At 50.7% G+C, this 22,491-nt stretch overlaps 6 protein-coding genes across 6 annotated transcripts; 4 read left to right on the forward strand and 2 right to left on the reverse strand.

Moving 5' to 3' along the window:
- Nucleotides 1-566: 566 nt before the first annotated feature.
- Nucleotides 567-2,534, forward strand: CGGC5_v011392 (Protein SERAC1; the record flags this gene model as incomplete). The annotated part of the gene is made up of 6 exons (XM_032032757.2): nucleotides 567-725; nucleotides 784-840; nucleotides 900-1,214; nucleotides 1,274-1,523; nucleotides 1,582-1,726; nucleotides 1,784-2,534. The coding sequence occupies 6 exons, from the start codon at nucleotides 567-569 to the stop codon at nucleotides 2,532-2,534; spliced, it is 1,677 nt and encodes a 558-aa protein (XP_031888068.2).
- Nucleotides 2,535-5,071: 2,537 nt separating this feature from the next.
- On the forward strand, nucleotides 5,072-9,732 carry CGGC5_v011393 (Ankyrin repeat domain-containing protein 50; the record flags this gene model as incomplete). The annotated part of the gene is made up of 8 exons (XM_066152525.1): nucleotides 5,072-5,836; nucleotides 5,906-6,188; nucleotides 6,253-7,090; nucleotides 7,146-7,605; nucleotides 7,777-9,113; nucleotides 9,279-9,324; nucleotides 9,616-9,634; nucleotides 9,686-9,732. The coding sequence occupies 8 exons, from the start codon at nucleotides 5,072-5,074 to the stop codon at nucleotides 9,730-9,732; spliced, it is 3,795 nt and encodes a 1,264-aa protein (XP_066008121.1).
- A 4,185-nt stretch (nucleotides 9,733-13,917) lies between these two features.
- On the reverse strand, nucleotides 13,918-15,076 carry CGGC5_v011394 (uncharacterized protein; the record flags this gene model as incomplete). Its single annotated transcript, XM_032032755.2, has 2 exons — nucleotides 13,918-14,588; nucleotides 14,638-15,076. The coding sequence occupies 2 exons, from the start codon at nucleotides 15,074-15,076 to the stop codon at nucleotides 13,918-13,920; spliced, it is 1,110 nt and encodes a 369-aa protein (XP_031888066.2).
- A 363-nt stretch (nucleotides 15,077-15,439) lies between these two features.
- On the forward strand, nucleotides 15,440-16,367 carry CGGC5_v011395 (uncharacterized protein; the record flags this gene model as incomplete). Its single annotated transcript, XM_032032754.1, has 2 exons — nucleotides 15,440-15,873; nucleotides 15,959-16,367. The coding sequence occupies 2 exons, from the start codon at nucleotides 15,440-15,442 to the stop codon at nucleotides 16,365-16,367; spliced, it is 843 nt and encodes a 280-aa protein (XP_031888065.1).
- A 383-nt stretch (nucleotides 16,368-16,750) lies between these two features.
- het-6-2 (Heterokaryon incompatibility protein 6, OR allele) lies at nucleotides 16,751-18,745 on the reverse strand (the record flags this gene model as incomplete). Its single annotated transcript, XM_032032753.1, has 1 exon — nucleotides 16,751-18,745. One exon carries the CDS (start codon nucleotides 18,743-18,745, stop codon nucleotides 16,751-16,753), a length of 1,995 nt encoding a protein of 664 aa, XP_031888064.1.
- Nucleotides 18,746-20,184: 1,439 nt separating this feature from the next.
- LAE1-5 (Secondary metabolism regulator LAE1) lies at nucleotides 20,185-21,671 on the forward strand (the record flags this gene model as incomplete). Its single annotated transcript, XM_032032752.2, has 8 exons — nucleotides 20,185-20,217; nucleotides 20,280-20,318; nucleotides 20,436-20,523; nucleotides 20,587-20,628; nucleotides 20,682-20,807; nucleotides 20,858-20,880; nucleotides 20,928-21,523; nucleotides 21,572-21,671. 8 exons carry the CDS (start codon nucleotides 20,185-20,187, stop codon nucleotides 21,669-21,671), a joined length of 1,047 nt encoding a protein of 348 aa, XP_031888063.1.
- Nucleotides 21,672-22,491: the final 820 nt, after the last annotated feature.

Here is a 22,491-nt window from a genome sequence, read left to right on the forward strand (position 1 = left end):
TAAACCACTCCACATTAGATAGCCTCAATCCAATAGGTTTCTGTTTTCTGCTGACAGCAACTGTCAGTTCATTCTGCCAGGTCTCAGAGTAACCCATGCCTGACAATTGATGCAGGCTGCAGTTCAGGCTCTAATCAGGCTGCGTTGGGCTACGTAAGCCGACATTCCCTCCATGCCCGAGAGATCTCCAAATTTCTCGACTTTGTCATTTCTTCTAACAGAAGGTGTCTTTTATGTGTGTTGTGAGTTAAATTGGCTTGTTTATCTGGATCAACAGCCAGAAATGAAGTGGCTTTCCTCTAGATTTCGAAATGCGGACCGAAATCGCCCCCAAAAACCACCATCAGGACTTCCCGAGCCGCTACCCGATCAGTTTCCATCAGGCATCAAATTGCTCCACAGCCCGGATGGTGATGTTCTGGTTGAGTATGCTTGCTAGAAGTGATCAGAAGCTCATGCGAACAACCCACTGATAATGTGTCTCCAGCATTGTCTTCGTTCATGGCCTGACAGGCAACAGGGAAAAGACCTGGACTGCCCACGGCGCGACTGAACCGTGGCCGAAGATGCTTCTGCCTGCCGAAATACCCGATGCGCGCATACTCACATTTGGATACGACGCAGACGTTGTGAATCTGAAAGGTGTCGTGTCAACGAACCGCATCGCCAATCATTCCTGGAAATTGTTAACGGATCTTGCTCGCGTCCGCGAGAATGACGAGACGGTTCGTCTGTGCCAAGCCTTAGACGCGTAAGACCATCACCGCTGATAAAAACACGCAGAACAACCGACCCATCATATTTGTCTGTCATAGTCTAGGTGGGCTTGTATGTGAAGATGTAAGTACGCAGCCCTTACAAAGAGCGGAAGACCGTTCTGAGCTCTCTCGCGGCTACAGGCTCTCGTGACTTCTAGATACCGACCAAACGGGCACCTCCAAGCCATAGTCAACTCCACCAGGGGAATTGTATTCCTTGGAACTCCCCACCATGGGGCAGGCCTCGCAATATGGGCTGATCACTTTCTCAAGTGGATTAGCATATTCAAACAAACTAACAAGAGTATTGTGAAGACTTTGCGACGTGATTCGGAAGTTCTTGCCAGGATTCAGGACAGTTTCCATACAATAATTCAGTCTCGCAATAGGGACACAAATACTTCCATAGAAATCACGTGTTTCTTCGAGGAACTCCCGATACCGGGAGTAGGTCTGGTTATTACCCCTGAGACACCGTATGATACTCGTCTAGAACTGCGCTGAATCTATCCTAGGTTGTACCACAAGATTCCGCAGTCATACCTGGATATATTCCCATTGGAATACATAGCAATCATCAAGATATGGCGAGATTTGCTAATGGTGATGACTCCGGCTTCAAATCGGTCTGTGCCGAACTTCAGCGATGGATGAAAGGGCTTAGATCGCGAAGAAATGAGGCTGCACCAGCGACTCTATCTCACAGACCGAATATGATGACAGAATTGAGTCATGTGGAATTGCAAGCTGGAAGAGGGGCGCATTGTATGTTATGAATTGATTCACGGAGATCGTGCAGATCCAACTGATCCAATGCATACAGTCATGGTGCGTGGTCCCAAGAACTGCAACTTTGTAGGCCGTTCGCAGATCTTAGATCGTTTGAAAGAAGAGTTCGGCCATGGAGCGAGATGTAAGGTGTTTGGGGGTCGATCACGAGCTTGCCTGTACGGTTTGGGTGGCGTTGGGTCAGTAACAATGATCAATTCAACGCGAAGAGAATTACTCGGCTAACATGATCAAAGAAAGACACAGATTGCACTCCAATATGTGTACTGGCTTCATGAAACACGTCCAGACTTCTCGATATTCTGGGTACATGCCAGTAGTGAAGCTCGCTTTCGACAATCTTTCGAAGACATCGCCGAAGAATGCGACATTCCTGGGCGACACGCCCCGTCCGTAAACGTTTTATCGCTAGTCCAGACATGGCTTCGGCAGCAATTACGACACCCGTGGCTCTTGGTTCTAGATAATGCAGATGACGAATTTCTGTTCTATCCAAAAAGTCCATCTTCGGCTGGAAGTTTTGCTACCAAGTATGAGAACGGCAACGGCAAGCAGGGGCTCGGCCACTTCATACCAGAGTGTGGCCAGGGTTGCGTTTTAGTAACCACCCGCAACAAACAAGCTGGTCTGGACTTGGTCTTCGGTCAGCCTATCATTGAAGTGGAAAGAATGGATGACGAAGAATCTGCTCGGATGATCAGCGCCATGACTGGAGCTAAAGACTTGCTATTTTCCAAGTCTTCAACATTGTCCAATCGTCTGGAAAACCTTCCATTGGCGCTGGCACAGGCGTCTGCCTTTATCTCAAGAAACAGCATCACGGTTGACAGATACCTAGAGCTTCTAGATGAGAGCGACCGCAACTTTGTGAGCTTGCTCTGTCAGGATTTCACGGCTGTAGGAAGGGATTCTGAAATTCCACCAGCTGTTATGCTGACTTGGGTCGTGTCTTTTGAGCAAATTGACTTGCAGTACCCAGATTATTGAAGTTCCAATATTTCGAAGGGAATAGCTATTGCTGAAGGACTTCATGACGAGGAAAAGGAATCCGATACTGAGATCGGTCCACCGGAGGTTGCGGATGGAAGGCAAGCTACTAGTAAGCGTACACACGGATTACTGCATCATTTGCGGGGCATAGTGAAAATTCAAGCAGCGCAAAGCATTACTGAGAAAACAGAGGAAAAGCATCAAGAATCGGCAGATTGGTATCCAAGTTCCAAATCTGGTACTTCGGAGACGACATCAAATTCCAGGTCTGGAGATATATCTGAAAATCTTGCTTCGGAAGAACTTCATAATCGAGAGGAAGCCGACTCCGTGGAAATCGAAAAAGCGCTGGGGGTTCTGAAGGCATTTTCGTTCATCAGAGAAACGAACGATCATCATTTCGACATGCATCGACTCGTCCAGCTAGCTACCAGGAAGTGGCTGGTCGGGAAAGGATGCAGCGGAGCTTTTGCAAGCAAAGCTCTTGGTACCATTTCCCGAATCTTCCCTGGAGCAACATATGAAAATGCGGAGATCTGCAAGAAGCTTCTTCCACACGCGCACGCGGTATTAGCAACCAGTTTGATGAGAATTATCAGAATGCTTTGTCGTTGGCAATGCTTCTGTCCAACTTGTCAACATTCTTTCTCAATACAGGCCAGATTAACTTTGCGGTCAAAGCATCACGGCGAGCCTTGGTTTCAACAAAGAAAAGTCTAGGAGATACGCATCCTGTACTGCTTAAAGTGATGAGGCGACTGGTAGAGGCGCTGAGTGCCCAGGGATGCCAAGCCCAATCAGGAGAGATGCTGCGAAATGTAGCAGCTCTTCAGCTCGAAGTCTATCCAGGTGACCATCCCGAGATTCTTCACTCTATTCGAATGCTGGCAAAAGAGTATCGTTCAACGAGGCGATTCGAAGAGGCCAAGGTCTTGTTGGACTCAGCCCTGAGACAATGTAACAGCAACAAGCACCAGAAGACCTCAACGATAAAGATCAAGCTCATGCTAGAAATTGGGATGCACCTGATGAGAACGGACCAACTGTGTAAAGCAGAAGAACACTTGATTCAAACCGAAGCCGAGATCAAAAGGACATTCGGCCCGGAGGGTCCTTTGGCACTGCAAAACATCTGGCTGCTTTACCAGGTAATGAGGCGACAAGGACAAGCCCAGAAAGCTGAAATCACTTGCCGACAGACTCTCGAGAATCGCAACATCTCATCAGATAACGCAAAGATACACTTAGTTGCCATTCTCAGTGTATTAGGTCTGGCTCTTCACGACCAAGGCAAATATGATGCAGCTGGAGATACTCACATCGAGGTGCTTGAAATTGCTACGAGTACTTATGGAAGAAATCATCCTGCGATGCTGAATTTCATGAATGCCTTGGTTATGACACGGGAAGCCCAGAACCGCCTGGGTGAGGCTGAGGCATTGAAATCAAAAGTGCTCGAACTATCTGCAACGCTGTTTGAGTCTTCACATCCGACGGTTCTTCGAGATATGCATCATCTTACTCTTCTGAGAAGAAAGATGGGCCAACACGATCGCGCAGGGCAGTTGGACGCGGTTGCAAATCAGAGACACATACAGCCCTACAAGTCCGATGAACTCGAAAGTATTTGTGATGAGACGATGGAGGAAGTAGCAGATACGGAATGTGAAGGGAATCTACAGGTTCGTTCTGGAATGCATGTTGATTATGCCACAGAGGACATCACCCCAGTGTGGCATTCATTCATCACAACAGCAGTACCGCAGTCTGGAGTTGATCTTATTAGTGAGGTAACTGGTCTTGCAACTCTCAGGACGTCAATGGCTTCGTGATTGTGTCCATAGAGTGGTGTATACATTTTGCGTAGCATAGTCGTAGTCAAAAAGGCAGATAGTCATGTGCGACTGATGGATATAGCCGGCATCATATTGCTTTCGTGTATCGTATTTATTGAACTACAAAACACAAGACAGAGATGCGCGCTAGAAATGTCAGCTGGCCTGGCTGAAGTCATGCGTTGCCTGTGACGTTCTATTCCAGCCCAAGCTGAGTAGTTCCGAAGGTGACGCTTCCCACACAACGAAGTCTCAGGAAGAATTAAGCCAGATTGCTTGCATGAAGCTCACGCGCGACGACCAAAAAGGCTTAGAGACTGTGTTCCTGGCAGCTGAAATGACACAACGCACCCTCAGGGGTTTGAATCCACCGCAAACAGGCTGCGAGATCGCTTAATTCTCTTCCAATCAGACCACCAAACCAACCCATGTCGCCGCCAATATTTCCAGCTTCTTGCAGACAATCGTTCCATTATTGGTGAATGTCCCGCTATCGTAAATGCCGGTTGCCGCCCTACCTCCTAGCCAAGATGCGCTGATCAGGCTGCAGCAATTGTGCCATAAGTTTTCTCGATTCCCCAACGGCTGCACTCCCGAGCTGTTTGGTTTCTTCAGATTCAATATTTGCCATATTTGCCAACCTTTGCATGGAACACTCTTCCAACAGCATCGTCGGCCAGACACACACACACTGCAGCAATGACGGATACTTCGGCCAAGAAAAGAAAGAACGACGAAGAGGACGACCAACGCGGCCATCCAAAGAACCGGCGAGTTGAAGCTACGCATACCCATCGCTCATACACTGTCGGTTGGGTATGTGCGCTTCCAAAGGAGCAGACCGCAGCGGTAGCGATGCTTGACGAGGAGCACCCTTCTCTTCCGAACCCGTCTGGAGACCCAAATGCATACACCCTCGGATCCATCGGGGGCCATAATGTTGTCGTTGCATGCTTGCCCATGGGACAAATTGGTACCGTGTCGGCTGCAACAGTTGCAACCCACATGGTGCAGACTTTTCCGTCCATGAAGTTTGGTTTGATGGTTGGCATCGGTGGAGGTGTCCCATACAAAGAGAATGATGTTCGTCTGGGAGACGTAGTGATCAGCAGTCCATCCGGGCAATTCCCTGGAGTTGTCCAATGGGATATGGGAAAGACTAAGGAAGGGGGAAAGTTCGAACGAACGGGATCCCTGAACAACCCGCCAGCATCCCTTCTTTCGGCTCTTTCAAAGATCAAGACTCGGCATTCCATGAAAGAACCTAGGATTCAAGAGTTTCTTGATGAAATGGCAACCAGATGGCCAATGTTGGCGGCGCAATACTTGAAGTCTGAGGAAATGGTCGATGTCTTGTTCAAGTCATCTTACGGCCACGAAGAAAAACCTGTCGATACCGAGTCGGGCTCCGACGATAGCTCTGATGAGGACGATGAGGAGTGCCAGTATTGCGACAAGAGCAAGGTTAAGTCTCGCAAACCCGCCTCCAGAGGTCTCAAAGTTCATTACGGGCTTATCGCATCGGGAAACCAGGTCATAAAGGACGCCAAGTTTCGGGACGCAATGAACAAGGGCCTTGGGGGTCAATTATTGTGTGTCGAGATGGAGGCGGCTGGCCTGATGACCAACTTTCCGTGTCTGGTCATTCGAGGTATCTGTGACTATGCCGACAGCCACAAGAACAAGGTGTGGCAGGAGCACGCTGCCGCTGTCGCCGCTGCATATGCGAAGGAGTTGCTTCTAGACCATGTGCAACCGGCCGAGGTTGAAAGAGAACGCAGTGCTCGGGAGCAGCTATCAGCTCAGCTAACAGAGGGTTAGTCTCGGATCATTCTTTCCTGTCCATAGCTCATGTAATCTAAACCTAACTCCGATCTTAGTTGAAAACGCAGTCACTGCAGTCGGTGAAGATGTCAAACAGGTCCATGTCAAGTTAACTACGGCGGAAGACAAGAAACTCTTCAAAGACATTTTGGAGTGGCTCAGTCCAATCAACTACGGCTCCATGCAAAGTGACCATTTCACAATGAGGCACGAGGGAACGGGTCAGTGGTTTTTGAGCTCGCCTCAATACCAAGAGTGGAACGAATCAACCGGCAAGACGCTATATTGTCCTGGCATACCCGGCGCCGGCAAAACGATTCTCACATCTATCGTCATCAACGACCTCGTCTCGAAAGCTGAAAGCAACACAGAAGTTGGGATAGCTTATGTGTATTGCAGCTTTCAGAGAGCGACTGAACAAAACATCGAGCACATGTTGTCAAGCCTATTGAAGCAGCTAGCTGAGAGAGCACCAGATCCGTCGGAAAGCCTGCGCAGCCTCTTTGAAAAACACAAACACTGGCAGACCAGACCCTCCGTTGCGGAGCTCTCAAAGACACTGGAGTTGGTATGCAAGACGTTCGCAAGAGTCTACATTCTTATTGATGCTCTTGACGAGTGCCAAGCCGTTGGTTGCCGATCATCACTACTGAAGACTCTATTCAAACAGAGAACAGGGACAGGAGCTCCAGTGCACCTATTCGCGACCTCGAGATTCATCCCCGAGATTGAGGAGGAATTCGAAGACCCCCTGAGATGCGAAATCAAGGCATCGGAAAAAGACGTACGTGACTATGTGTCACACCATATGTCCGATTTCCGTGTGCGAATCGCCAAAAACCCGGGTCTCGAAACAGAAATTATCGATGGGGTTGCCCAGGCAGTTCGTGGGATGTAAGGCAATACTTGCCCATCTTGGCATACAAAAACACTAACATGACGTTTTTAGGTTCCTTCTAGCACGGCTCCATCTTGGATCCTTAACAAACACAACCTCGGTAAGGGAGATTTTGTCAGCTCTCGACAAGTTCAAACAACAAAGCGCAAATGAGTCCTCAGACCACCAAGTCTATGACGGAGCATACGATGATGCTTTTGCGAGAATAAACGGGCAGGAGTCTAATCTGCGTCATCTGGGAAGAAACGTCCTGTCATGGATCGTCCACGCAGTGCGGCCTCTGACCACCACCGAGCTGAATCACGCTCTTGCGGTGGACACAAACAGGTCAGACACGGATCTTGACCGTCACAACTTGAGAGATACTGATACTATCGTCTCTGTCTGCGCTGGGCTCGTTACCTTCGACAAGACAAGCGATAACATTCGACTTGTTCACTACACAACACAAGAGTACTTTCAGAGGACCAAAGAGAAATACTTTCCAACGGCCCATTTCGAGATGACGAAAGTATGTACGAGGTATCTAAAGTTCGCCATCGAAAGCGATTTGATGCGTTCATACCTTCGTCAACTTAGTTTATCCAGGGCCTCAAGTAATGTGGACGAGCCGTATCCTTTCTTCCGCCATGCTACCTACGCATGGGTATATCATGCATCAAAATGTTCCCCCTTGGGGCAGGATGTAAAAGACTTCCTCTTGGACGATACAAAGATGCAGGCTTTGTCAGAAATATCGGTGTCTAATGAGTTTCCCAACTCTGGTCTTGGGTGGGCAGCATCCTATGGTTTACAGGAAGCCATCGAGATATTCCGTGATCTGGGGCATGACCTCAATGCTCCAGACTCATTCGGAAGAACACCGTTGTTTTACGCGGCACGATATGGACGACTTGAAGCAATCAAGCAGCTGTGCGACCTTGGTGCATGCCCGGGGAACCCGCCACCAAACGGGGATGAGAAGGCTTTCCCATTGGTGGTTGCAGAATTCCACGACCACCCAGAAGCAATTCGGCTTTTGCTAGAGAAAGGAGCTCTCATTGATGCACAGGGAGAGCATCGACGGACTTCTCTAGCTCTTGCAGCATATAGTGGCAACCTGAGTCTGATGGAGCTACTTCTAGACCGTCGCGCTTCCATTGACGCTGTGGACGACCAAAAATGCACACCGTTAATAATTGCTGCCGAAGCAGGACATATATCATGTGTCCGGCTTCTACTCGAGAAAGGAGCTCGTGTAGATACTCTGGACGAAGATGGTTGCACAGCATTGGCGTACACGGCACGCCTCGGTGACCTCGATCTGGTTAAGATGATGCTTGACAAAGGAGCTCCCATCGATGCTGCAGAGGGAGAGGGCAGCACTCCTTTACAGTACGCCGCAGAGGAGGGCCGAACTGACGTTATCAAGCTCCTCATTCAGAAAGGAGCAGACATCGAAATTAAAGGCCACGCCGACAAGAATGCCTTAGCTCTCAGTGCCACGGGGGGACATAGTGAGATTGTCAAGGCTCTACTTGACGCTCGTGCCTCTATCGAGGTCAAAGACAGCGCAAGCCAAAGTCCTCTATCGCTCGCAGCACGGAGCGGACGTCCAGAGGCTACGCAGATCCTTCTTGAAAGGGGTGCTGACGTCAATTCGACCGACTTCCATGAGCGAGCCCCATTGTCCTGGGCTTGTAGACACGCCCGCATTGCCCCGCCACGATTTCTCAAGACGATTCAGTTGCTTCTTGAACATGGTGCGCAAGTTAATGCGAAAGATAAATACGGCCGCACTGCCGTCTCCTTTGCATCCTCCGGAGAAGGAACCGATGATGCAGTCAAGCTTTTGATTGAGAGGGGCGCAGAAGTCAATATCGAAGACAAATGGGGGCGGACTGCACTCACAATGGCTCGCAGATACGGGCGTGAGGAGGCTGCACGAATATTAGTTGAAGCGGGAACTGTGGACAATTACATTCAAACGGATGAAAGCATCGGGCCAAAGACGAAGGAATTCTTGCGCAGATACCAGTCGTAAGATGAATGCTATGGCACAGTCCATTAGTAGTCGATAGGATACCACGGATTAAGTCACGTTTGCACAAAATGGAGTTAGATGTTGTTACTGCCCAGGAAGCTAGGTAATTTAATTTCATTTGTCTGACCAGTACTATGCAAGGCGAAAACTTTCGATCCTAGTACACATTTCGGCGGCCCAAATCTCGTCACCTCCCAGGCCATGAACGTAACTAACTACCTGTTAGCATGCTATTCTGAAGCAAAATTTCACCGAGCTGTACTTACCACTCACCAACAACAGACCATGTGCGATCTTCTGCAACTCCGCATTCGCGGAGAACGAAGGGCAGAGTTCCACCGCTGAGCATGACGATTGCATCGCCAGAAACTAATTCGCGCGGGCCGAGTCCCAAGTAACCTTCTTCTGTCAAGAACAGGCACCGCCCAGTGTTGAAAACCAACTTTTCTGAAACCCCAGGCTCCATAAGAAGCCGTTCAGAGAGCCTTAACGTCACAGGAGGAATCGCCAGCCCTCTGTATGTATCCGTCCACAACTTGACGCCATCAGGCCACTGATTTGCCAATAGCGTTCTCCATACCACCTCAGTTGCTGTCTGATCTGGAGGCAGCTTGAGCTTGTCTGAGAAGCATTTAGCAGCACGACGTGCTCTTTCTGGCACTCTGTGATCACGCCAGCTAAATCCAGTGAGCTGGGCTGCGAGGGTCCGGAAGGAGTCGCGCCAATCTTCGCCGCAAGACTTGGAAAAGTCAAGCGGTGAAAACACGGTATTAACGCGAGTGAAAAAGACCCCTGCTAGCTCAAGAGTAGCATCCGATATGCGCGGGGCACCCACAAGTTCAAATTTGAGCATCCGTCGCAGCAAATCAGTCGTAAAGTTTGCATCGTAGTCGCATCCTTTGAAACCACCAGCCGACAGAGGGGTTGTTCCAGGTATCCGCGTGCTGAAATCAGGAACCCATGAAGGCAAGGTACAACCGAAGGCAACTGATCGAAATGTGATAGCGTCCAAGCTTTTCGTCTGCATCAGCAGGTTGTAGGTCGTCTCCGTATACAATTCCGCGACAGTAAGCGTGTAGTCTATCCTTATGGCTGATGGTCGTTGCGATATCCAAGTGAGCGCATAAATTTTATCGCGGGGATTGCGGCATAGCAGCTGACTGAACCGATAGAGAAGCTGTGGAAGAGGCGTTTTCTCCCCAAGGTGATAATCTTTTCAAATTTTGCTGATGCTTGATGCCACGTTCCATCCATCAGTAGCCTTAATGAGTTGGCGCGCTGACGGACCATACTCCTCTTCCTCCAGATTCAAGTAGATGTCGTCTATGACACTGAACACTTGCTCTGCAACACCGAAGGGCACCGGGAGCGTCCCATACATCAATCTTGGGTTCATGCTCACGACCAATTCCTGTAGGGCCCACATCCTAGTCCACCAAGGAGCAACGAACAGGCCAAGCAAACGACATAACTTGTCGTCTTTACATAACTCGGCTAGCAGTCGTGCAGCTCCTACGGTGTTCCCAGAAGAAGCGAGAGATGCTAGGCGATAGAGGTACTCGATGCCGTCTTGGTCTCCCTCTTCCAGTTGCTCATGAACTTGAACAAAAGTAGCGCTTGCCCTATGATAGATTTGCTCCATGAGCTGCACTTGTCCGGCGTGTTCGACATGGTCCATCATATTGATACTGATTTGGTCAATCCAAAATGCCGGTGGCATTTCTGTGGTGTGAAATAATGCATAGGGGAGAGTGTAAAGTATAGAAATAAGGCTCCGTGTTAGGCGTTTGTCAAAACCGATAAGGCAAGACCTCTCCGATAACATTGGATTTCCCCATGCATATGAAATTGCCGTGTACGATGGAGCTTTTTCTATGGGGCAGCAGATAAAGCGCCAGTCCAGAGGCTCTGTGGGGTCCACATGAGGAAGGATGTCGATCAGTCTGATTGTATCCCGAGAAGAGCTCAGCATAGATGCTGAATAGATGTCTTTCATAGACACGCTCATTTTGCCAGCATACTCCCGATATGATTGGGTGAAGAATGCGGTATTAAGAGCCTCATAGAAGAAGGGCCTTTGCTTGGCGGGAATCCATTTAATCCAGTCGTCGAAGTTTGCCTTGCTTGTCAAGTTCCCAGCAATTGCACTTGTTGGACGCTTCCTCAGAAAGGAAAATACCCCGTGGCTCTTGAGTTCTGTTTTAAGAATTCTCAATAGGTGTGCTGCCAAAGCTCGCGGTGCAGCATGTCGATCGTCGACATTGTAATCTTTGAGATGTTTTTCCCAGTTGAACCACGCATATGATGACAATGGGTGCGTGCCTGGATTTGGGTTGACATCGTATCGGTTGTAGTGATATAGATATAAGTCAGAGTACCCACTTTTGGAACACCCCCTCATTTGGAACACCCGGAAATGAGGCCATCTCAACACCACCACCTATTTCAATTACAAACTACAGAGGCCTAGATGCAACTACAATACAGCTTTCAGCCTCACTAGGGTAACCAGAGACGCTGGATTCATCTGTACTATCCTCAGCTTCGCCAGCCTCTATCTGAGCCTGCCGTATGTCTTTAATGTTGGCGAACTTGGTATTAGGGTTGGTAGGAACAGCCTTCCTCTTCCTTATAGTATTGTTGTTGACTTTAGCCTGGAGGAGCTGGATTTCATGCTGGGCAGTGACTAACTGGAAAGCCTGGTCTTGGAAGCCTTTTTTGACTTTTCTGAATAACTGGCGTCGTGTGGCGATGTTTTGATCCAGTTGATCCAGTTTGCTGAATAAGTCCAGTTGACTGTTGAGATCCTTCACCTTCTTAGGTGTAGACCATGCGACTGCAGACGAGGCAGATGCCCATTTATCTCCTTTACGGATCTTGTTGAGTGGTGTTGAGGTTGTTGTTGAGGTTGTTGTTGAGGTTGTTGTTGAGGTTGTTAGTGCTTCAGATGCAGTTGGGAGCAGTAGGGAGCTCATAAGGGGTCTGGCTATAGAGACAGGCCATAGTCCAGTCCACTTCCAGCCACTCTTGATATTCTGGGCTGTCAGCCCTGCTAGACGAGCCTTCTGATAACAGCCTAGGAAGTTCCTTTTACCTATAATAGTAGAGTCGTTCCATTGACTGAGGTATCCAAGCTCCTTCCTAAAGGCTGCCTTCACAGGGCTGAAGACTGACTGGTCAAGTGGCTGGAGGACATGGGAACTGTGTGGCGGTAGAAACAATAGGTAGATGTTATGAGTATAACACTGCCACATGAATTCTGTTGTAGTATGACTACCATGCCTATCTAGGATAAGCAGTCTAGCCTCGTCCTGGCCCTCTGGCTTAGACTGAGGGATGAAGACCCTCTTCAGCCATTCAACAGCAGTCTTATCCGTCGTCCAGCCATTCTCTGTTGCTGTGAACTCCCAGCCAGCATAGAGGCTGAGATCTAAGGGGAACCACTGCTGCTGGACTGTCTTGCCCTTATATATAACAAGGGGATAGAGGGGGATGTCCTCAGCTGAGATACATTCGATTTTTGATACCCAGGCTCGAGACCCAGGCTGTTTTTTGCGAACAGACTTCGTCTCAGACCTTCCAAGTACCAGCCCATTAGATCCCTTGCCTTCTAAGATACCTGTCTCATCCATGTTGTATCGGTTGGCTGGTTTGACGGCCATTATCTCTGGGATGGCGAGATACTTGAACCAGTCCCTGATGACTTCAGTAGATGCCCCATTAACGCGTCTGGAATCAATAGATCGACTTCTCTGGACCTTGACAGATGGGTTCCTTCTAATAAAGGCGTTTATCCATCTCTTTCCTAGAGGTTGGGTATCCCCTATTGCATTAAGAATGCGTTGGGCAAACTCCCTCACTTGTTCATGTGTTGGTGCAAGCCCAAGATCAGCCTGGATGCGTACCCAGCTGGCCAACTTGGCCTCCTGACTAACAGAAAGCCTCTGTAGGTCAGAAAAGGCTGTTGTTCTTGCTTGGGTTCCTTGGAGTCGATTATGAAGGGTAGTGATTGGGACCCCATATTGACGGGATGCCTGCCGCAAACTCTTGCCGTTGACAATAGCCTCAAGGGCTTGGTTAACCTCATATTCAGTATACTGGCCCATTAGGACTTCAGGAAGGTATATGCAAAAAATGAGGTTGTTTGGATGAGAACTGTAAATATTGTGATAGTTGGAAGTGGGAGGTTAGTGTTGAGGATGAGGCATTTTCGGGTGTTCCAAATTAGGGGGTGTTCCAAAAGTGGGTACTCTGACTTATAATGCATCCTCTTCCAATGGCGTCATTCGCCGCATCGATGCTAAACGCAAACGATTTCGCCCTTGTGTTGCCAATTTCCGTGCCAGTTAGAAACTCCTGAACCGAGTTATGAGACAGCATTATCGTGTGATGTTTTGCAGGAATATTCTCGTAATCTTTTACGCGTGGCTCAACTGTCGCAAGTGCCCGAAGGACTTGGACGAGATCGGAGGCAGGGCAGCGATTGTCGTGTTGTTTTTCTGATAGTGGGCTGCTAGTACGGATGTAAGCCGCGTCTAGCACCTCTTCAATGAAGAGTGGCCTTTTCGCGGCGACCATCCATTTCAAAGCAGAGAGAGCAACCTTCTGGATAGTATCTGGGATGTTTAAAAGCATATGAGTGTATGTCTCGTGGAGGGTTGCTGGTAAAGTAGACAAGGCCTGGGCCACGTCCTCTCGTCCTCTCAGAGGCAGTTCTTTGAGAATGCCAACTTTGAGAGCGGCTAGACGAAACCTAAGTTGAACCTATGAGAATCTTTGGAGAAAACTGCGGTAGAAATATCATGGGCTCACTGACATTCCCACTCCTTGCCGAGCAGCGCCCTCGACAATGTCGATCTTCACCTGCTGACTCAATGACCTCAACCGCGACGAACTCAGAGCTTTCAAGACGAATCTCTCGATATCCTGCGCGATGCATGATTTTTTCATATCTTGTTGCTGCCATCTGACGGGCTTTGAAAGAGCCAAGTCGATATCTGGTTGATATCGGCTGGTGCATAGAATTCGAAGGCTCGGCAATCCTAGCTGGTTGAGGTCTTGCAGGAGGGCGGTGACCGAATCTGTCTGATTCTGGGGTACTTCATCTAGTGCATCAATGAGAATGAACACGTCTTTTGCGACTTCCGATTCCATGGAGACCGTCTTGGTGCAGTTGATCCTGAGTGTTTCGATGAGAGTTTCTCGAAGTTCTTCTTCTGAGGGTTCGTCGGGAGGATACATTTCCTGGCAACGCTCATACAAGCTTTCCAAGGGTTTGGGAATCAGTGATGGTTTGCAAAGTTGTCCCAAAATAACTTTGAGTAGTTGCAGGAGTGACTGTCTCGTATTGTCCTGGAATGAGAAGAAGAAGAAGCATATGAAAACATCGGAGGATGAAAAGTGGCCTTCCTTAGTGGCAATTATCAAGCTGCTAATGACCGACGAACAGAGAACTGTTTTGCCAGTACCGACTATCACCGTGAGTACATATCGCTTCAGGTCTCAAGACGGGCAACTCACCTCCTCCGATAAGCCAGAGCGAAGGCTCTGACCCCGAAAGCCATTTGAGATACTTGCCAGACTCAAAGAACCATGCACCAGTGCCATCTAGCCGTTTTGAAAGTTCACTTTTGAGTGTTGTTCGGTGATCATGTGGTCGTGGTGAGAGCCATTCCAAAATATGACGATACTTTTGCCTCTGGAGGTCTTCAACACTGGGCTGAGACCAACTACTTGCGTAGTTGTTGGTCACACTCTGAATTGGGCCTGTGAAGGTCGTGTCAACAGACCCGACTATCTGCCTCGAGTTATCTTTGGCGATTGCTACGTTCGTAGCATCGAGTTTCTTGGGTCTCGCATGGGCGAGATCGGGCGTCCCGCCCATAAACGACGTTATGAAATCTTCGTCGGCCCCATCAATCAGAGGCATGGAGCGCCTGTCCCATGTGCGAGGGTTCATGTCGTGGCAGTAGCGCACTAAGAACCAGACTCCTTAGGAGTGCCAGACGGAGACCGTTATCCTTCGGCCAGGTATTGTGAGAAGCAAAAATTACAACGAGTGATTTGCTGCCGAGTGGAGTGCGGCACCCGACCTTCTCGTGGATCGGTAACCGCTCTGAAATCAGGCTGCATGGGTAGGGGTACCAGCCAATAAGGTGATCACACAATTGTTGGGCTGTCGGCAAGCGACGTAAGCGGCGCATGGTTGCAATCAGGCTGTGCCCACTACTTTTGATGTTCACAAATATTCAAGGTTACTGAATCCCACCTCCCAACTTGACCTCTGCGAATACTTGGGACTAAGTGATCTTGCACCCTTGATATGGCTGATCCCTTAAGCATCGTCGCCAGCGTCATAGGTGTGGTGACCGCCGCCGTTCAAGTTACCCAGGCGCTCCACGACTTTATCGGGGGAATCCGTGATGCTCCCCAAAATCTTTACGATACATCAGATCACCTCAAAGCATTGACAGATATTCTTGACAAGTTCGAAGTTGAGCTGAGGAAGCATAATGAGACTCCGGGAAGTCTGAGTACATTGCTTTCACAAGCCAAACCAACGATCGAGGCGTGTCAGACCGCGTGCAATGAGTTCCATGCTTGGTTGAAAAGGGCTACACGGCATTCAGACGCGAGTCATATCAGCTGGCGGGACCGCATCGGTCTTCAGTATGAAGACAAAACCATCAACGCATTCAAGTCTCGTTTGCAGAGCTACGAGTCTACAATCAACCTTGCTCTTGGTTTTACATCCCTGTAAGTACCACTGCTATCGATAAGCCACAAGTTTATGAAAAGGATACGGGTATTGATACGTTGAGATACTGACCTCTTTACATAGTAATCTGATGAGCCAGAACGCTGGAGACCTCCGGAGCATCGGAGACACTGCCACGAAGACTCTAGAAACAGTAACGAGTCAGATACAGGGACTTTCCATCGGGATGCAGGCTGTGATTGAGTTCGGAGCGGAGAAGAATGAGCTCATGAGTGCATTGGAAGAACAAACCAAGATGCTCACGCAGTGCGCGCGTGTTTGCATGCCTGTTCTCGAGGCAGCCGCGAAGACTGAAGGCAACACGGTGAGATACGCGGTTGCTCTGGGAGAAGCTCGACAGCTCGTTGGTGTCATCGGTGATGTGAAAGCTGAAGGAGCTGCTGTGGCGATTGATCAGTTGATCGCGAAGGACAAGGCCAGGCAGATGGGAGGCACGATCTCTGGGGATGTTGCACTTGCGTTCATGAAGTAGAAGCATGATCTCCGAGTCACAAGTAACGTCAGGTGGGATCTCCATGATCTGGCACCATCCCCAAAATCGATTATGTAAATCGTGGCATCGTTGCAGTCGCCCAGAACTACGATTATGCTGTTTATTCTGTTGGTGTTTTCAAGAAGTCTGTTCAAACACACGTTAAACGGGGCTCCGGAGAATTGTGCAAGCTCACTCATCTCCACCGTCGTCATTTCGCCACCCCCGTCTATTCCCTCTTTCTTTCTTCATCTTTATGCTAACTTGTAGGTTCCCCGGTATTATACTACTGTCCAACACTTTCCTCCTTATCCATATCGAAACCGTAGCTTACGATAATGCTACTTTCCGTCCTTCAAGATGTTTTGCCCCAGCGTGAAACCTCATGACAAGGTTAAGAGAGGCCAGTCTTCGAATGAGGTATCAATGATACCTTGCCCATCCATCAAACCATGAACAATGCTATCTCCGATGAGTTCATACAGTTTTCCATTCTCTTTCTTTCTTAGTACCACAGGAACGCTGCAGCCTTGTATCAGAAACAGCTCGTCTCCAGGCTGACAAGAGCTGGCCGCCCATCCGAGATGGTCCTGGTCCGTCATAAATAGCCGCATCCCCATTCGGACGGAGGAGTAGCATCGCATCGCCTTTTTCACGGTGCCGGGGCGGGGTTTGTCGGAGGCAGCGCAAAGCCAGTTGGCAAGGGGAACGTCGCCAATCTTGAACTCCAGATTCTGTTTGCAAAACAGCCACTTATAAAACTCTGGTGCTTCTTTCTGAACAGACTCTCGCACGGACTCGGTCAAAAGATGGTGAAAGTCTCTGACGTTGGTGTTTTTGGGTTTGGGTAACTTGTTTTTCGGGATGAGATCGTACAACAGCCAGCAAAGTGATATGAGGCGTTCAAACTTGAGAGGGCCATACTTTCTCACGACGCTGACCTCACCGACCTCGGCAGTGCTGGCTTCACGATTTGTTGCTGAGCACTGTTCCACGCGGCCCAGCCTCTTGTATCGCACTTGCAGCCGTTTTCGGCCAGGTTCGATGCTCCAATAAGCCTCGGACCCCTTGGTGGCTCTCCATTTGCGGACAATTTTGCTTGACCCAGACTCGCGATCAGTTCGCTCTGCCACGAAATTGCTCTTTCCCAGCAAATAATTGTTGATTCGTTCCTCGCCCCAAGTTGCCGGATCGTTCCACTGAGGGACCCAGGTTTCCCAGAAGTGGCACGGGAGCATGATGATGTCGGCATCCTTGTAAAAGTGGAGGAGCAGGGTAGCAGTCTTGCGATTCAGGTCGTCCAGAGACGCCTCGTAATCGGGGAACGGCACGCTGTCTGGCCCGTCTATGGCCAGGTGCTTCAACGCGTACAGCTTGTCCTTGGGATCGGAGGACTTTGCCCGCCGGGAAAGGATGAGCGCTTCGACGAGGCGGATCGGCGACTCTCGAAAGTTGCGGAATCGGATAAGCCGTTCGACGTGCTCGAATACGGTGAGTGATGTCAAGGCATTTGCTTCGCTGCTTGTGGAAGCCAAGGCCTTGCATCCAGCAACTGCCTTTTGCAGATCTGACATCGAGACGGACTGGCCGTTCCAGAAGAACTCAACCTGCATAGACACGGCGACTTCCTGTATGATCCACGCACGACTCCAGTAGTCTCGCTGGAACATACTCGTGAGCCCTGTCCAATGCATCAGGCTTTTGAGTGGATACGAAGATCCCGACACTGGGCTGGCTGCAGTGTCCTTATTTTGGGCCTTGGGGACATCGTCTTGGCTCGTCGAGGCGGCGATTAATGCTTCAATGAGGGCGCATGCCTTTCCGAAAAGCGCGGTGTCGGATGATCTGAAATGCCCAAGCCATGCCATCGTGACGGACGCATATCTGTAGATGTCGCCCATACGATCTACCTGCTGGGCCCGCTCTTCGAAGTTGTATTGGTTGATACAGATTTGGTCTGCCCACACTCGGTAGTGCTTTCTTCGGCGCAGCTCCTGGAGGGCATGCGCGAGAGTTTTCCGCACCCGACGACGCGTCCCCGAGACCGTTATTTCCACCATACCGTCATTCTGGTCGCCCCAACAATACGACAGAGCCACATATTTCTCAGCTGCTCCCAGAGACACCTGCTCAAGGTGGCATTCAACGGGGCTGGACGGGTCCTCGTGAGGGGTCAGAATGATGAGCCGGATCTCCGCCCTCGCAACGCTGAGATTCCAGTACGGGTAGTTGGGCACTTCGTTTGCTTTGGCGTACCCTGCTGCTCCACTGATATTATAGCGATACCAGGTTCTTCGGTCGCTGGAGTAATAAACCGCGTTGCTGTAGGAATACCAGTGTATCCTGCTGTATGGGTCGAAATGATAGCCGGGTGCCATGTCGGCAGAACGAGCCTTAGTCGCACGACGAACTTGGAATAGTTGACGAGCTCAGGCGACCGAGGATCTGATCAGTTCGAAGCAAGCCTTTTGCCCTTGAAGGGAAACGACGGATGCGGAAACCATAAGTTTGGGAAAAGAGAGAAGGTGTTGGTGGGTTAACTTGACCCATTTGAATGTGGCCTGGTGCTGAGTGTGCAGTGTTGCATTCAATGAACGATCGAGTGTGTCTTGCATGCTGCATTAATCACGCGTTCATCAGAATCTGCCTACCATATGTCAATACGCACTCATTGGTCAAGTACTTGGGAATGAAGTAAAAAGCTGTGCTGACTGCAGGAAGCAAGCGGGGGACGCCTCTGCCCAGCCGCAACGGCGCCTTTCGACAAGCAGGCTGTGGCCCACACACTGGTGACACTGCATTCACTGACGGTTCTGTTTATCCCAGGTCTGCGAGATGCAGTCTTACGTGGCAGCGCCTCGAATGTTTCTGCATCCCCAACGTCCAATGGACTTCGGGCCTAGACCATGCATATGTACACTGCAATTCCTCACTAGCTTCTCTACTGGGCTTACATCACTGTTTATCCTCCGATAAGGTAGGCTGCGAAATTCATTTAACCTGCGAAATGGACGCCTTACGGCGCCTTCCCGTTTGGGACGCGAACTAACCGCCCGGAAGCTAACCTCGGAGGCAGACCCCACTTCCCCGGCCATCCTCCCGAATCAAAAGTGGACCCTCGGGAACGTGGTCCGGGAAGCACGGAGTCCTCTGCATACGCAGCGCCCAAAAATAACCACGGTCCCTCAAATGACCTCATTTCAGAGGCGAGACATCTCCCACGAAGGTTCATATTCCCGTGGAAATTTTACAAAACCATCATCACCACACTTGCTTCCCAAAAATAACCTCGAGTCATGCCGTCGTAGCCAGACCGCGGATCGGACATTGACCCTCAACCCCCGACGCCCTTCCCTCCCCTACATCCCGTACCTACACAGTAAATCAAACGTCGCCGCCGCCAAGTGCCCACGAAACTCCTGCCCAAATCTCCCCGGAACCAAACAAACCCATTCTCGCGGGAGGACCCTGCACACACCACCCATAATCTTCAAGATTAAAGGTCCAAGCTCCCTTTTATGCCTGGACCTCTTCAACGCCGGCAGTCGGCGGTCTCGCCGCTCGGTGGATCTACGACGTCCCATGCCAGGGGTATCCCCGGCTCCGCGGCCATCGCGGGAGACAGGTCGATCTGATGTTCGCTTCCCCCAAGGGGAAAATGCGAAAGCGGGTGCTTCCCTAAGTTTAAGCTCCGCTTCCGCTCCCACACCTTTCTTCAAACGCAGTCCTTATCCACTTTAAGCTACTTTGCCTTTCTTCGAGCTGGCCGTACGTCGCCACACTTGCAACCTCATTCTACGACGACGGCATATCCACGATGGCGTCGCCGGAGCCGGGACAGCAGCCTCTGGTGAGCTCGATTCGCTTCTGCAAGATGCTTTTGGGTTGATGCTGATGAAAGTTGGTGAACAGGCTCCTGATGACTTTGATTCCGACTCTGTCATTTCCCAGGTGAGTTGCGCGATCCCCACATTTCTGTCTTTCCTTCCCCCCTTTTGATGGACCACGCGTCTGAGTTTCATGTCGGCGGTTGGTAATGTTGTTAACTGACTGCGAATGCGAAATAAGCCGCCCGAGAGCTTAGAGTCGATCCGGAGCAGCGTGTTGAGATTCCATGTTGAGAATGGGCGGACGTACCATGCGATGAGCTCGGGGAGTAAGTTGCGGTGAAGCTGGTCGTCGGGATGTGACAGAGCGACTAATGCGGTTGGGCTGGTAGAGTACTCGTTCCCCAACGACGAGAGGGAAGCCGAGCGGTTGGGTATGAGAGTTCACTGAGAGTGAGGCGTTGGTTCGTCAGCTGATGCGAGACAGATTTGCAACACCACATGTGGATATTGACGCTCCGCGGAAAGCTGTGTCTGTGTCCCAAGGGCGAGGAAGAGAACAAGCGTGTCTTGGACTGCGGCACCGGGACGGGAATCTGGGCGATGGAATACGGTACGGCTCCCTTCCCTCGCCAGCATGAGATGGCATTAATGTTCTTTTAGCCGACGCACACCCCGAAGCTGAAGTCAAACACTCACCTTCCCCGTCTCACTCTCACTAACACCCACCAAGGTCATCGGCGTCGACCTAAGCCCCATGCAACCATCATGGGTCCCCCCAAACCTCTCCTTCGAGCTCGACGACCTCGAAAAGGACTGGACCTGGTCCAAGCCCTTCGACTTCATCTTCGGCCGCGTCCTCGCGGGCTCCATCTCCTCCTACCCCGACTTCTTCGCCAAAGCCTTCGCGCACCTCGAGCCCGGCGGCTACCTCGAGATGCAGGACTTCGCCCTCCCCTACCGCTGCGACGACGGCACGCTCCCGCCCTCATCCCCGCTGCACCGGCTGTCGACGCTCTTCCGCGAGGGCACCGCCAAGGCCGGGCGGCGGATGGACCTCGCGCCGGCGTACGCGCGCATGATGGAGGCGGCGGGCTTCGAGGGGGTCACGGAGTGGACGAGCAAGTGGCCGATGAATAGGTGGCCGAGGGATCCGCATTACAAGGAGATCGGGATGTGGACGCACGCGAATCTGGATACCGGGCTGGAGGGGCTTACGCTGGCGCTGTTTACGCGGTTTCTGGGCTGGAGCCGGGACGAGACGTTGGCGTTCTGCGCGGAGGTGAGGATGGCGTTGCGGGATTGTCGGACGCATGCGTATTTGCCGATGTGAGTTTTCCCCGTGTGAGGTGGTGGGAGGTTGCTGATTGGGGGCAGATATGTTGTGTATGGACGGAAGCCGGTGGGGAAGACGGCGGCGAGGGCGGGGGAGGGCGGGACGGAGGGTGAAGGGTCGGTGCCGGCGGGGATTCAGTAGGCTTGGGAGTTACGTGTTGGTTGAGGATGGTTTGCGAGGGCGGCGTGTCGCCGTTGGAGTTGGCGGGCGGGTCATTGTGGTTTTTGCAAGTGCTGGGTCGGTTGCATGTGTGGTTTCGGGAAGAGAGGTCGTTGCATACCCGTTGATCAGAAGAAAACACATAAGCATTTCATTTTGTTACTCCGTAATCCCGGATGATTGCGCGAATGGCATGTTGGTGTTTGCCATTGCAGAACCCGTTTCCCATTCGCATGTATTGGCAGGTGAGAGAACGAAGAAGTCTATGAAGGCAAACCATAAACGGGAAATCACGGCGAAGTTAAGACCCGGAGATACACCCCCGGCCCCGTTAATCCGTAAATCCACGCTGCCTCGCCGACCGCCCTCCCCCCTTCGCCGCTTACACATCCAACCTCCCTCCCGAGCCCTCCGCTTCTCAAGTCCCGAATCAAGACCCGGGGAGAGACTCCCTCAGGGCCCGTGCTCGCCTCCACCTTTCCGCGACTGACGTGGGGGCGGGGCAAGAGCGACGCTAAAACCCCGCAGAGCATTCTCGTCCACTATGCTGTTTCCCCCTCCTCCCCTGGAGTGCTGTGCTGTAGAAGGAGGGGTAAGGGAACTGCCGCCAGCTACGAGACGGCGTTGACTTTTCGCATTCTTGGGGCATTTTGAAACGTACCTGACGTAGGGCTCTTTTTGTATTCAGCCGCTTTGAAGTCATTATTAAATATCGACTCATAGCCCGCGCAAAGTGGTTCGAAAGAGAGGCCATAACCATCGGCTAAGAAATCACCCGCGACGTCAACGACTCGGTAAAGTA

This window comes from Colletotrichum fructicola, assembly GCF_000319635.2.
Source record: "Colletotrichum fructicola Nara gc5 chromosome Unknown KSG_Nara_v1_contig06, whole genome shotgun sequence".
Lineage (NCBI taxonomy): Eukaryota > Fungi > Ascomycota > Sordariomycetes > Glomerellales > Glomerellaceae > Colletotrichum > Colletotrichum fructicola.